Source organism: Lepus europaeus, chromosome 4, assembly GCF_033115175.1.
Source record: "Lepus europaeus isolate LE1 chromosome 4, mLepTim1.pri, whole genome shotgun sequence".
In the NCBI taxonomy this organism is placed as follows: Eukaryota; Metazoa; Chordata; class Mammalia; order Lagomorpha; family Leporidae; genus Lepus; species Lepus europaeus.
Genome location: NC_084830.1, coordinates 165,433,533 through 165,446,868, shown reverse-complemented (window position 1 = coordinate 165,446,868; position 13,336 = coordinate 165,433,533). Strand labels below are relative to the sequence as shown.

The 13,336-nt window shown below is 55.0% G+C and overlaps 1 protein-coding gene across 1 annotated transcript; it reads right to left on the bottom strand.

The window, feature by feature from the left end:
- Positions 1–2,470: 2,470 nt before the first annotated feature.
- LOC133758628 (olfactory receptor 2B11) lies at positions 2,471–3,427 on the bottom strand. Its single transcript, XM_062189830.1, has one exon. The coding sequence runs from the start codon at positions 3,425–3,427 to the stop codon at positions 2,471–2,473; it is 957 nt and encodes a 318-aa protein (XP_062045814.1).
- Between the last annotated feature and the right edge of the window lie 9,909 nt (positions 3,428–13,336).

Here is a 13,336-nt window from a genome sequence, read left to right as displayed (position 1 = left end):
GTATCTTGGGCTGGTGCCGTGGCTCAACAGGCTAATCCTCCGCCTTGCGGCGCCGGCACACCACGTTCTAGTCCCAGCCGGGGCGCCGGATTCTGTCCCGGTTGCCCCTCTTCCAGGCTAGCTCTCTGCTGTGGCCAGGGAGTGCAGTGGAGGATGGCCCAAGTGCTTGGGCCCTGCACTCCATGGGAGACCAGGATAAGTACCTGGCTCCTGCCTTAGGATCAGCACGGTGCACCGGCCGCAGTGTGCCAGCCGCGGTGGCCATTGGAGGGTGAACCAACAGCAAAGGAAGACCTTTCTCTCTGTCTCTCTCTCTCAATGTCCACTCTGCCTGTCAAAAAAAAAAAAAAAACAAAACAAAACACCCAAGTATCTTGAAATTTTTAAAATTACTTATCTGAACTAATAAAGATGAATTAATCGCTCTATGAATGTAAAAGGTCTTTTTGTTCAGGGCATGCATCGCCACTTGGGACTCCTGCATCCTGTATCAGAGTGCCTGGGATCAAGGCTGCTCCACTTCCCATGCAGCTTCCTGCACCTGGGAAGGCAGTGGAAGATGGCCCAAGTGCTCGGATCACTGCATCCACGTGGGAGACCTGGATGGAGTTCAAGGCTTCAGGCATGGATCCAGCACAAGACCCGCTGTTGCAGACATTCGGGGAGTGAACCAGGGATGCATGATCTCTCTTTCTCTCTGTGTTTCTCCTGTCTCTCTGTCACTCTCCTTTCAAACAAACTTAAAGACAGCTCTTTGTGAAATGATTCCATGTGGTAGTGGGGGAGTGTCACCTCCCCTAGCTCAGCTGGGACAGGGGGTGGAGTTCCTGTAGGGGAAGTTCGTGGCTTCGTTTTTCTGGAGGAGGTGGCCAGTCCTGACCTTTGCCAGTCCTGACCCTTGGCCAGTCCTGACCCTTGGCCAATTTCAGTTTCAACACCTTGGGTGCTAGATGGGTTGTCACAACCTAAGAACCAATTCTAAGAGGAAAAAGAGGAACCATGGCAGAGATTGCACCAGGGTACGCGTTGGGTCACTCAGGGTGTTGCCTACATCCTGCAAGCTCTCCACAGATGTTGACTGGAACAGTTCCTTGAACTTCCTTTTTTTATTTTTATTTATTTTTTATTTTTTGACAGGCAGAGCGGACAGTGAGAGAGAGAGAGACAGAGAGAAAGGTCTTCCTTTGCTGTTGGTTCACCCTCCAATGGCCGCCACGGCCAGCGCGCTGCGGCCGGTGCACCACACTGATCCGAAGGCAGGAGTCAGGTACTTATCCTGGTCTCCCATGGGGTGCAGGGCCCAAGCACTTGGGCCATCCTCCACTGCACTCCCTGGCCACAGCAGAGAGCTGGCCTGGAAGAGGGGCAACCGGGACAGAATCCGGCACCCCGATCAGGACTAGAACGTGGTGTGCCGGCGCCGCAAGGCGGAAGATTAGCCAATTGAGCTGCGGCGCCGGCGAACTTCCTTTTTTTTATTTAAAAGATTTATTTATTTATTTGAAAAGCAGAGTTACAGAAAGAGAGGGAAAGGCAGAGAGAGAGAGAAAGAGAGAGAGAGGAGATCTTCCATCCTCTGGTTTACTTCTACTTCCCAAATGGCCACAACGGCTGGGCCTATGCCAGGCTGAAGCCAGGAGCCAGGAATTCCATCCGGGTCTCCCATATGGGTGGCATGGGCCCAAGCACTTGGGTCATCCTCCACTACTTTCCCAAGTACATTAGCAGGGAGCTGGATTGGAAGTGGAGCAGCTGGGACTTGAACCTTTGCAGGTGGCGGCTCAACCCACTGTGTCACAGCATCAGCCCCTGAGCTTTGTATTTCAAGTTTCATTGCCCTTAACTGTTTGGTTATAGTTGTGCTCTCAACTTGGAGGTGGTCCTTTTATTTTACTGGTGAAACTCACGCAGGCCCTGCCCATTTGTGGCAGGCGCGTCTGTGTCACGATGGGGAGAGCTCCTCAAGAAGGAAACTTGAGTGACAGAGCGGGAGCTCCCCTGAGATCACAAGAGGAGGCATTTTTGGAAAGCATCACATAAAACTCACAGAGACCGAAACCTGCAGAGAGGCCTGCGTCTGCTGTACTGTGGTCCAGGTTGCACTGTGCAGGCTGAGAGGGAGCCGGGAAAGGAAGAAAGAAATTGGACAGGGACAGAGAAAAACGAAGCGACAGGCACCAAGGAAAAGGAGATCAGAAAAGAAAAAATGCAACAGACACTCATCGAACAGCGAGTTGTCGACACCGTCATTGACAACCAAGGCCTGTAGAGTGGCGCCTGTGGGACCGACTTTATTTACAGATGCGACCACACAGCTTGGAGGGACACATGTTCTGGACCTGGCACTTCCACGGTCCTCCCATCTGTTCAAGGATGGCTCTGGTTATCGATCCTAAACTGAAGAGTGCTCTGAGCACACAGAGCACTTGCCCCATGTTCTGTCACCAGGGTGACTCCGTGACTCAGACCCTCATCTCCTGCAGGGCCTCCAGGCCCTGGCTAGGAGTCTCCTCAGGGCCCCCTTCACGTCCTTATTCCTCAGGGTATAGATGAAGGGGTTGAGGGTGGGGGTGATTATGGAATAGAAGAGTGAGATAAACTTGCCCTGCTCTTGGGAGTAGCGGGAAGGGGGCTGCAGGTACATGTAGATGGCCGGCAGGTAGAAGAGGGAGACTACCAGCAGGTGGGAGGAGCAGGTCCCAAAGGCTTTGTGCCGTCCCTTGGCAGAACGGATCCTGAGCACGGCACGGGTGATGAAGCCATAGGACAGCAGGATGAGGGCCAGGGGCACCAGCACAAAGAATGCCACCAGCACGGCCAGCGTGGCGTCGTTCACTGCCGTGTCGGCGCATGACAGCTTGATCATGGCCGGCACCTCGCAGAAGAAGTTGTCTAGCACCTGCCGCCCACAGAATGGCAGCTGTACCGTCAGCACCACCTGAACCAGGGAGTTGCCAAAGCCACTGAGCCAGGCCATGGCCACCAGCAGCAGGCAGAGAGGACGGCGCATGATGATGGCATAACGAAGGGGCTCACAGATGGCCACGTAGCGGTCCAGGGCCATGGCGGCCAAGACAACACACTCAGTGCACCCCAGCCAGTGGAAGATGGCGTACTGCACAGTGCAGCCCCCGTAGCTGATGGTCTTCCTGGAGCTGCCTATGTTGACCAGCATCTGTGGGACCGTGGTGGTGGTGTAGCACAGGTCCAAGAAGGACAGGTGGCTGAGGAAGATGTACATGGGGCTGTGCAGCTGGGGATCCAGCCGGGATACCAGGATGATGGCAATGTTTCCCAGCATGGCCAGCATGTAGGACACCAGGAGGACCACAAAGAGGGGCAGCTCCAGCCATGGCCTATCAGAAACACCCAGAAGGATGAAGTCCTCAGGGGGGTCCCCCAAGGCACTCTGGTTGTCACTTCTCATGTCGAGGCATTTTCTGACACCTGAGGGAGGGAAGCACTGCTGGCTCAGTCTTGCTTCTGTTCTCTGCCTCAGACACCTGGACACTTGATGCTTTCAAAAATTTCCTCCTCCTGTGACCTTAGGTGAGCACCTGCATCAGCTTCTCTTCCCAAGACATGCAGTGTTCCGGAGCCTCGGTCCTAGGCTGTGGAACAGGGAGAGAGTCAGGGACGATAGGGGACACCGGGTCAAACCATGTGAAGGACACGTCTGCTGCAGTGTGGCCCTAGACACAGTGGCTCCATCACCACAGGCTGCTGGACGTCCCTCTCTGCAGACACAGAGACGGGAGCTGTCCACTGACCCCCGGCCTGAGTAAGGAGCACGGCCTCTGCGGCTGTTTCCTGAAGCTTGGCCTCTGCTTGGAGGCTGTGTTGCTACCCGTGGCCTCCTGCCCGTCCCCCTCCCCCCACCCGGCCCCAGCCGCACACCTCCAGTTGTCTGGGGGAGAGGAGAGAGGAGCTCGGGGCAGGACTGATGAGAAGCAAGTCCTGGCTGTGGTGATTTGTGATGGGTTCGTTTCTGGTCCTTGATGTCCAACTGTAAAACTGATGGACCTGTCCAGTTCTGATGTGGCAGTCAGCCTGCACAAGTCACCACTGTGTGGAGACACTCACACCCCAGCATCTGAACAGCAGGTAAGAGCAAATTTCCTTTCCTCTCCTGTGGTTGTAAGAGTATACTATTTGCAGTACGTTCCCAGCATTCCTGTAAAAGCTCAGTTCTTGCCTGTGGGACAGACCTCCCAGAGCCTGGCCCGGTCCCCGCCTGCTCAGGACACTATTAGTACAGTCAGCCGGGGCAGGGAAAAGCCAAGATTTCTTCTGGGAGCCTGAAGTGGGGTGGGAAGGGAGACAGAGACTGAAGGGCGGTCAGAGGGGAATGAGCACCTGATCATGAACTCAAAGTACCAGTGCTTGCCAGAGGGGGCACTGCGGTCATGGTTTCACATGCCTTGAGCCCCTTGGTGAGCCTAGCAGCTACGGGAGGCTGAGACAGGCTATTCGCACAGCAGCAGGACAAAGGCGTGGCTCTTCTCTCAGCCATGCCTCTCTCTAGCTGCCCATGACACGGGAAGCAGCAGATGGCCAAGCCTAGCTGGGCTGTGGAAGGGAAGTTGGGGGGAAGGGGAGTGGTAGAGGATATTCCAGGAAGAAAGGTTGGGGGGAGGAATCTTGTGGTCTTGTAATCATGCCATGCACCTCCTCAGCGTGTACCCACAGCGTGTACACAGACACATGCACACATGTGGTACCATGCACAACTCCTCACACAGACACACACACACAGTAGCATGCACACTCCCCATACACATGCACACAAACATACACACACGTGGTACCATGTGCACTACTCACAGACACACCCACACACGTGGTACCATGTACACTCCCCACACAGACACATGCACACACATGGAACCATGCACCTCCCCACACAGACACATGCACACACATGGTACAATGTATACTCCCCACACAGACACATGAACACATGTCGTACCATGTATACTATCCACACAGATACATGCACACACATGGTACCAGGCACACTCCCCACACAGACACACACACACACGTGGTATTCACACACACACACAGGTCTTCCTACTTGCAAAGCTGGAGGTGTCCAGCCCTGACTTTCTTGGCCTGGGCCTTACCCCCTGCCCTCCAGCCCTTCCACTGGGATCCCTGTTCAGGGCGTGGCCTCTACTGTCGTGTTCCTCCTGCCTGGATGAGACACCCTGTGCTATCTCGAAGCCCAGCCCCCACACAGCCTCTATCCCTGTGATAGACAACTGTCTGTCCCATTTCTGTCCATCCTCCCTGAGGTTTGCTTCGAGAGTCCCTTCGGGGTGTGGCAGCAGTTGTCACGCCCTCCGCCATGCAAGAGGGAACTTCAGATCCCACACAGTCTGAGGGGTCCCTGGGAGGAAGCTGGTGAGACGGGCAGTTAGGAGCTCGGCTGAGGGTTCACTGCCGATCAGCCCGTGACCCTTTCTTCAGCCTGAAATCCTGACGCGTGGGAACCAGGCTGAGGCCACAGGAGGCTGGCCCCTGGGGAGGCTGGCCCCTGGGGGTGGGGACATTGACCGGTGTTCTTTCTTCACAGGAAGAGGAGGACGTGCTTTGCTCCTTGTGTGTTTGTATTTTAGTCCTGATCCAGGGCACACACCCTTAGAAGCTCTGACTGCAGTCACCTCAAGATGCTGACTGGCCCCAGGGGAACTCTGCAGGGCCAGGTGGGGCTCGGTCTGGGCGAATCTCAGCGCCTGCTCCTTCCCGCAGTCCATGCCAGCCCCACCCGGGGCCCTGCTCGTCCCTCCAGGAGCTTGTGAGCCACATCCTCCTGCTGCAGGAGCCCTCTTCTCACGGTTCTGAGTCCTCCTGGCCTCCCTCCTGAACCCCCACACCCAACCCCACAGGGCACCAAGGGCTGATTCCTCAGGACACTTGTAAAACGCTGAGTGTGGGGGAGTGGCCAGTGCTGACCAGGTGTCCGCTGCTGGCTCGGGTGCTGTGGGCAGCTGTGGGGACAGGAGGTCACCTGACCTGCCAGAGGTGGGGTGTGAACCACCAGCGAGCCTGGGTCCAAGCCCAAGCCCCCACTCTGGGAAGCCCCAGCTGGCCTGGGCTGCATGCCCCACAGTGGGGAAAGAGACCTGAGTCCTGGCCTGGTGGATGCTTGATGACGGTTAGTTCATGAAGCAATGACTGGCTTTGGGAATGTACCTGGGCCCACCCTCGGGGGTCCTGACCCCCTCAACCCCTCAGGTTTTCTTTCTGGTGCTGACAGAGGGGAGGGGAGAAGCGGAAGAGGAGCCCGGGCCCTGCAGGGATGAGCCCTGGGACCTGAGGGAGGACATGACTGCATGCTACACAGCCTGGCTGAAACGGGGACCCCTCCTCATCCATGCCCCATGGCCTTGTGAAATGGCCCGGGCTTTTCCCCACGCTGCTCGGGCCCAGCTCCAGGCTCACTGGCTCAAGGGACTTGCACTGTTTGCTCGTTCCTTTCCTCGTTGCACAGCTGCATTGGGTCAGCTTTGCTCTCACAGCAGGGATGCAGCAGCAGGAAAGAGGCTCAGGCCCCCGTGCGCTGGGGGAGAGCTTGTCCACCTGTGTGTTCGGGGGTGGCCTGCTCTTCCCTGGCCGTGCTTTCCAGCTCGAAGGATACAATCTGACCCAGGCTGCTTGATGCATGGCTGTTACTCCCTGCACACCTGCCTCATGTTGGCCCCATGTTCCCACGCCCCAGTGTTGAGGGGGCCACAGCCTGGCTGAACGCTACTTACAGTGCACGTCCAGCTCGCCTGGAGCTGAGCGCTAACCACTGGCCTCCGCAGCCTGGCTCTGGCAGAAGGCTCAGGAGTGGAGGCCTTGTTGCAGCTTGGGTGGCTGTGGTGTGAGGGGCCCTGAGGGACAGAGCCGCATTCCAGGCAGACACAGCCCTGTCGCTCTGACACGGCTGCTGGCGCAGTGCCTTACCTGAGCCCGGCACTCTGAGCCAGTGTCGAGAAGATGCTGCCCTTGGTCGCAACTTCAGGGAGACCGCGGCTTTCTCTGCATCTCACGGATCCTCGGTCGCTGGAATGGCAGCAGAGGCACTCGGGCAGCAGAGTGAGCTCACCACTTATGTTGTGGAGGTCAGTTCTGGGGAGCATCTGTCCCTAGGGGCCACGACCTGGTCCTCTCGCCTCCTCTGAGGCTCTGCTCTGGGGCCCCAAGCATCCAGAGGGAAGTGTCCCCCTCTTCTGGCTGCGACTTCATCCCTGATGCTTTGCTTAATTAGTGTCTGAGGGGTTAGATGGCGACGGAGGCAGCGTGTGAACCAGGGACATTGGCAATTAATGGGAACTCCTGGAAGATCAGAGAAAAGGATCACAAACAAATAAATAAGAGGACCCCACATTTTCTTTTAACTCTTTAAAGCAGGGGTGGGATTAAAGCAGAGTGGACAAGAGCTTGTGCAGCACATGGTTCAGAGCGTGAGCCCCGCCACCCCCGTGTGTCCTGAGCAAGTCCTCTGTCCTTTCTGTGGCTCCCTGGCTGTCCTCCAGATCCTGACTTTTGTGACTTCTCTGGGTGACACGACTGGGTGTTTCCTGGCCACAGCCCCAGGTTTCAGAAAAAGGACACGTCCTTGGACAGAGAGGAAGTGTGGAGTGCAAAGCTGAACTCCCATGAGTGTTTGAGGAAGGGAATCACCCAGCCTTGGCACCTCCTGGGGTTGCTTTTTCTGGTCCAGGTCCCCAAGGACCAGTCTTCAGGCCCTGGCTTCAGATTTCCCAGTGGGGTGGGGAGAGAGCACGCAGGAGTGAGGGCTCCATTTTTCCTCTCTGGGGTTTTAGGAAGTCTGTCAGGGAGGGCCATGAGAACTCCTGGGCCTGGCTCCAAGAAGCTGGGGGCTTCTCTGAGGGGGGAGGAAGAGGGTGGTGGCTATCCTGCTGGAGGAGGTGGACGAGTAACCAAGGAGCCCGAGGATGGAGCACACAGGGCGGCAGACAGTGCCTGTCACGACTGATCTTAGCATGTGTGAAATGTTGTGATTTGCAGGTCACTTGAGACTATGGCTCTGAGCTACAACTGCCAGCTACTCTACATTTCTGATGCCTTAGAACCCCTAGAGAATTTTCCAGGACAATGAATGTATCATCTCTTCCAGACATGTCTGTAACCACGACTGCCTAGGCTGGTGTCCTGAACTAACAGCCGTCAGTGCTCCCAGGCCATCCAGAAGAGAAAGCAGATAGTGCTGCTCTTCCCAGCTATCGTGCAAGTCATCTCTGGCCACACCCCATCACCCATCCTGTCTAGAATCAAATTAAATAGGTATCTAAATACAGATAAGAAATTAGCTCAACAGATGGGTGGAAAGCCCCTTAAATAAGACTTTTTCTTTTAAAAATAAATTTTATTGGGTATATTTAAGATATGCAACCTGATTTTATGAGATGGTTACTACAAACAAGTTAACACATCCATCCTCTCAGTGGTTACCTGTTCCCCTCCCCTACAGAAAAAGCAGCTATAATGTACTCACTTAATTTTTAAAATTATTTTTATTTACTTGTAAGGCACAGTTACAGAGAGAGAGAGAGAAAGAGAGAGAGAGAGGAGAAAAGAGGGAGGAGGCAGGGAGGAAAGGAGGGAGAAAGAATCTTCCATCCACTGGTTCACTCCTCAGGTACTCCACTGTAAGATGCAGGCACTCCAACCATCCCTCTTTGCCCACGTTTGATACCAGGTTATGTTCTCTTACCATTAGGTTGTATGAATCCTTTATGTCAATATATGGTGTACAAATATTATTTTCCTAATCATGTTACCTTTTCACTTTGTTGACTGTTTCTTTTGCTGTCCAGTCTTTCTAGTGGGATGCTGTCCCTATCACTTAAGGGAAGTTTCATTCTTACGCTGCCCCTGTTCTGGAAGTTCACACGACCCAGGACTCTGCAGAGATGTGAGGTGGGGCCCACTGTGGGGTGGGGGGTGTTTCTGGGCAGACTTAGGGTCTCTCCTTGCCTTTCTCCCTCCTTCTCACCTTCTTCGTCCCTGGAACATGCACTCCAGGCCTTGAACTCAGGCATGTGTGGGTGTTCTTCAGTAGATCCCTGCGTGCCCCTGGATGGTACACACATGTGTAGGGAGGTGTGCTCTCCTACATGACAGATTCCATGATAGGGTATAAATCCAAAATGTAAGTATATAGGATTAGCTTTTTTCTATTTCTCATCTGTCTCTGTGCTGTCTATATATTTTAGGATAAGAATCTGGACATCACATGGATGGTTACTTTCTTATTTAATAAGAAGGAATTAAGCAGATGAAAAGTAGCTTTTGCAACTATGTAAACTGTATAAATCACGACATCCATCAAAGGCCAGCAGTGGCTGTGGATGCACAGTGCTGGTCTTACCAAGGACTTACTTCTTGTGCTGAAAAACTCACCAAAGATAAATGACAGATAAGCATGTGCCTTATTAATTCTTTGCCAATTAAGGATCATTTTTACTGCTAGGATTCATCAAGAAGTGATACAAATTATATAAGAATGATATATTTATTCGATATTAACTGCACGTAAAGTTATAGTGTATGTCAGTCACTGCGATATGTGTCCGACTCTGTTACTGTTCTTTCCGTGGGCTGGACGAGTGCACTGTGCTCTGCAGCGTCCAGCCTCGGTCCGCAGGTTCTGGTCCTCCCCACGGCAGTGATCTCTGTGTGCAGAAGTCCCAGCCAGTCTTGTGCTGCAGCTTCCACACAAGACTCTGGCTTCCTCCTTCCACCTCGTGGATCATCCGTCCACGTCCTGAGCCTTGCAGCCCGTTGCTCTTGCTTGTTCTGGTCTTAGCGAGTACTTCTGATATTTTGGGCGCAGTACTGGGGAGGCTGGCTCAGTAAGTACCTATTTTTCTTTTCGACAACGTTGTTTTCCCAATTTCTGGGATCAGGGAGCAAGACCGCTTCTGCTCTGTCATCTTTTGTTCTAAAATAACTTCTGAAACCCCCTTAGGGGACTGCATCAAGTAGCACCCGGACACTGAGACAGGGGCCATCGTTGGGAGGATTCAGGTGAAGCTGCCACCTGTGATGCAGGATCCCAAACGGGTGTTGGTTTGTGTCCCGCTGCTCCACTTCCCAACAAGCTCCATGCTAATGGCCTGGGGAAAGCAGCTGAAGATGGCCCGAGTGCTCGGGCCCCTGCTCCTACATAGGAGACTGGGATGAAGCGCAAGCAGTTGTGGCCATTTGGAGAGTGAACCAGCAGATGGAAGCTCGCTCTTTGTCTCTCCTTCTCTCTTTAACACTTTTAAAATAAGAATCTTTTTAAAAGAGAGAGAGAGAGAGAGAGAGAGGCACACACACACACACACAGAGAGAGAGAGAGAGAGAGAGAGAGAGAGAGAGAGAGAAACGCCTGAAAGTCGGTGCTTGCGATCCTGTAGGAGGTTCACTCCCCAATGGCCGCTACAGGGGGCGCGCTGCGCCAATCTGAAGCCAGGAGCCAGGTGCTTCTCCTGGTCTCCCATGCGGGTGCAGGGCCCAAGCACTTGGGCCATCCTCCACTGCCCTCCCGGGCCACAGCAGAGAGCTGGCCTGGAAGAGGGGCAACCGGGACAGAACTGGCGCCCCAACCGGGTCTAGAACCCGGTCACAGTTGGAGGATTAGCCTAGTGAGCCGCGGCGCCGGCCAACAAGAGGACTTTCAAAAAATGTCCTGCATGGCAGAGTGCAGAGAAGAAAGCGGGGCCAGCGCCGGTCCTCGCAGCCATCCCTGCGCGTCCACCCGCGCGTTTTCAACCCCGACTTCAGGGAGAGTCCAGGCCTGAGAGAGATGCTGCTGGGATGCAACAAGCAGAGAAGTAGAGATACACAGATTTTTTTTTTTTTTTTAAGATTTTATTTATTTGAAAGGCAGTTACATACAGAGAGGCAGAAGTGTGTGTGTGTGGGGGGGGAAAGCGCACGCTCCCGTCCACCGGTCACTCCCCAGATGCCCACTTCGGCAGGGCCGAAGCCCGGAGCCAGGCACTCAGCGCAGTGCGCGTCCTGGGCCGCCGGCCGCGACGCTGCGGGGTGACTCCCGCCTACCCCCCGGGCACGCCGTCCACACCCCGACGACAGCGGAAGACCTCGGCCGCGCGGCGCACTCGGCGGGAGTTCCCCGGGAGCGAGGCTCTTCCGGTCACACCCGCGTTCCGGGGGCGACGGAAACGCTTCCTGCGGGCACACGGCCGGGCACGCGCCGCGCTGCCGAGGCCCGGGAAGATGGCGAGCGGCAGCCCCCCGACCCCTCACGGGCCAGCCGCTCGGCCCCGCTGGAAACCCGCGTTTTATCGTCCAATCCCAGCACTTGACATGGGCCGGCGCCGCCACCCCCCAATCCTAGTGCGCGACACAGGCGGGCCTGCCATCCACTCCTGGAGCTGGAGACAAGCGGGTGTTTCCGTCCTCCAATCCCGAGGCTTGACACGGGCAGGGTTTACCATCGCCCAATCCGAGCGCTTTTCCGTGACCTCACTTGGCTGCGACGCTGTCCCGCCCCTTCCTGTCCGGAAGCGCCGTGTGCGCGCGTCAGCGCTTTGCCGGTCGCTTGTCCTGAGGTCCCTCCGTGTTTGCTGCAGGGAGACTCAGCCTTGGGGTTCTCGGCCTGCGCGCTCGTCTCAGCCCCTCAGACTTAGGCTCTTGGAGAGGCCGCGGGGCCCTCCGGTTATCGGGAGTCCGGGCTCAGGTCCTGCTGGGCGGAGCCCTTGGTTTTGGGACCCCCGTGTTTGGGACGCGGCACTCCAGAGTGATTCCTGCGGCCAGCGGCGGCAGAAGCAAGTGCAGTTAACCCGTGTTGGTGCTGGGGCTTCCGCGGGAGAAAGAGGGGCGTGGGAGTCACCAGGCTGTGGTTCCCAGGAAGCTACTAACGTAAAGATTTCACCAACCGCAGGAAGCGGCTTTTAAACACTGCCATGTACACCTGTCACTGTAGAAGATCGCGATGACGATGGCACCTGCTGGGCCCTCAGGCCGGGCTGGCCAGTTGTCAGGCGCGCCTGCTTCTCACCTGTCGGTGTCACACTCAGTTCCCAGTGGCTTGTTCCAGACTTTCTGTTACTTCCCGAGACTCCCGTAGCACAGGCAGCTGGCCTGCCTGGGGGTCCACTAGGACTGTGGACAGGAAGCACTGTAGTGATCCCCAAGCCTCAGGCTGTAAGGGCACAGGCTACAACCCTGAGGGAAAGGGGCGTCTTCATCTGCCTGGGCAGCTGTAAGGGTTCCGGAGCGCTGGGATCTTCAGCAGTAAACCCTTATCACAGCTCTGGAGACGGAATCCAGCATCAGGCGCTGGCACGTTGAATTCCCTGGTGACAGCCAGTTCCTGGCATCCAGAAGCTGTCAGAAAGTGGCGGGGGCCGGGAGAATGGCCTTCCTCATTTCTCATGTAAGAGCCCCAGTGTCACCATGAAGACTCCCCTCATGACCCCATTACCTCCTGAAGGCCCAACGGGGCCTCAACGTTGAAATTCTCAGGGGCAGGACATATTCAGTCCTAAACGGAGCAATGGAGACAGGTTCATCTGAGGATAATTCAAGAAAAACCACCATGGCTGAGATAGGCTGGACTCACTACAGTTTATAAACCTGTGTTATCGAGCCCAGGAAAAGTCATTGTACCTAGAGTGTAACCAGGCAGAGCTAAACAAAGACTTGTGGCCTTTACAGCCAAATAACAACTGAGGAAACACATTCAAATGGTCACTCAGGAGGACTGCTGAGCACTTACCAAGTGGCAGAGACTCGAGGCAGTGGAAGCAGAGAGGTGAATAAAGCTGCCCTGGTCAGTGTTAAGGTCTGTACAGGTTCTGCTGCTGCTGTCTGTTGGTTGCCTGTGGACTGCAGACATTTCAGGGATTTTCTAGGGCAGTGAATGCATTGGTTTGTTGATGTCAGGATTGTAGTTTTTTGTTTGACCTAATCCCTTTCCTGTATAAGCTGGTCTCCTATTTTTATTTATTTAATGTATTTTTAAATATTTATTTGAAAGGGAGAGGGAGAAAGAGGCAACTTCTATGCACTGGTTCACTCCCCAAGTGCCCTCAACAGCCAGAACTGGTCCAGGCTGAAGCCAGGATCTGGGCCCCACCCCAGATATCCCATGTGTGTACTTGAGCCATCAACCAGTGCCTCACAGAATGCACATTAGCAGGGAGCTGGGATGGAGTGCAGAGTCAGCACTGGAACCTAGGCACTTTGATCTGGGGTGCAGGTGTTCCAAGCAACAACTGCTCTGCCAAACACCTGCCCCTCCTGTGGGTTTCACAGACTGAGTTTGTTGTTGATGCTCAAGATGGTTGTTTACCCCCAACAGTCTTCT

What these genes read in the sequence shown, in the direction of transcription:
- LOC133758628 (XM_062189830.1), bottom strand. Translation starts at nt 3,427, where the DNA reads ATGAGAAGTGACAACCAGAGTGCCTTGGGGGACCCCCCTGAGGACTTC.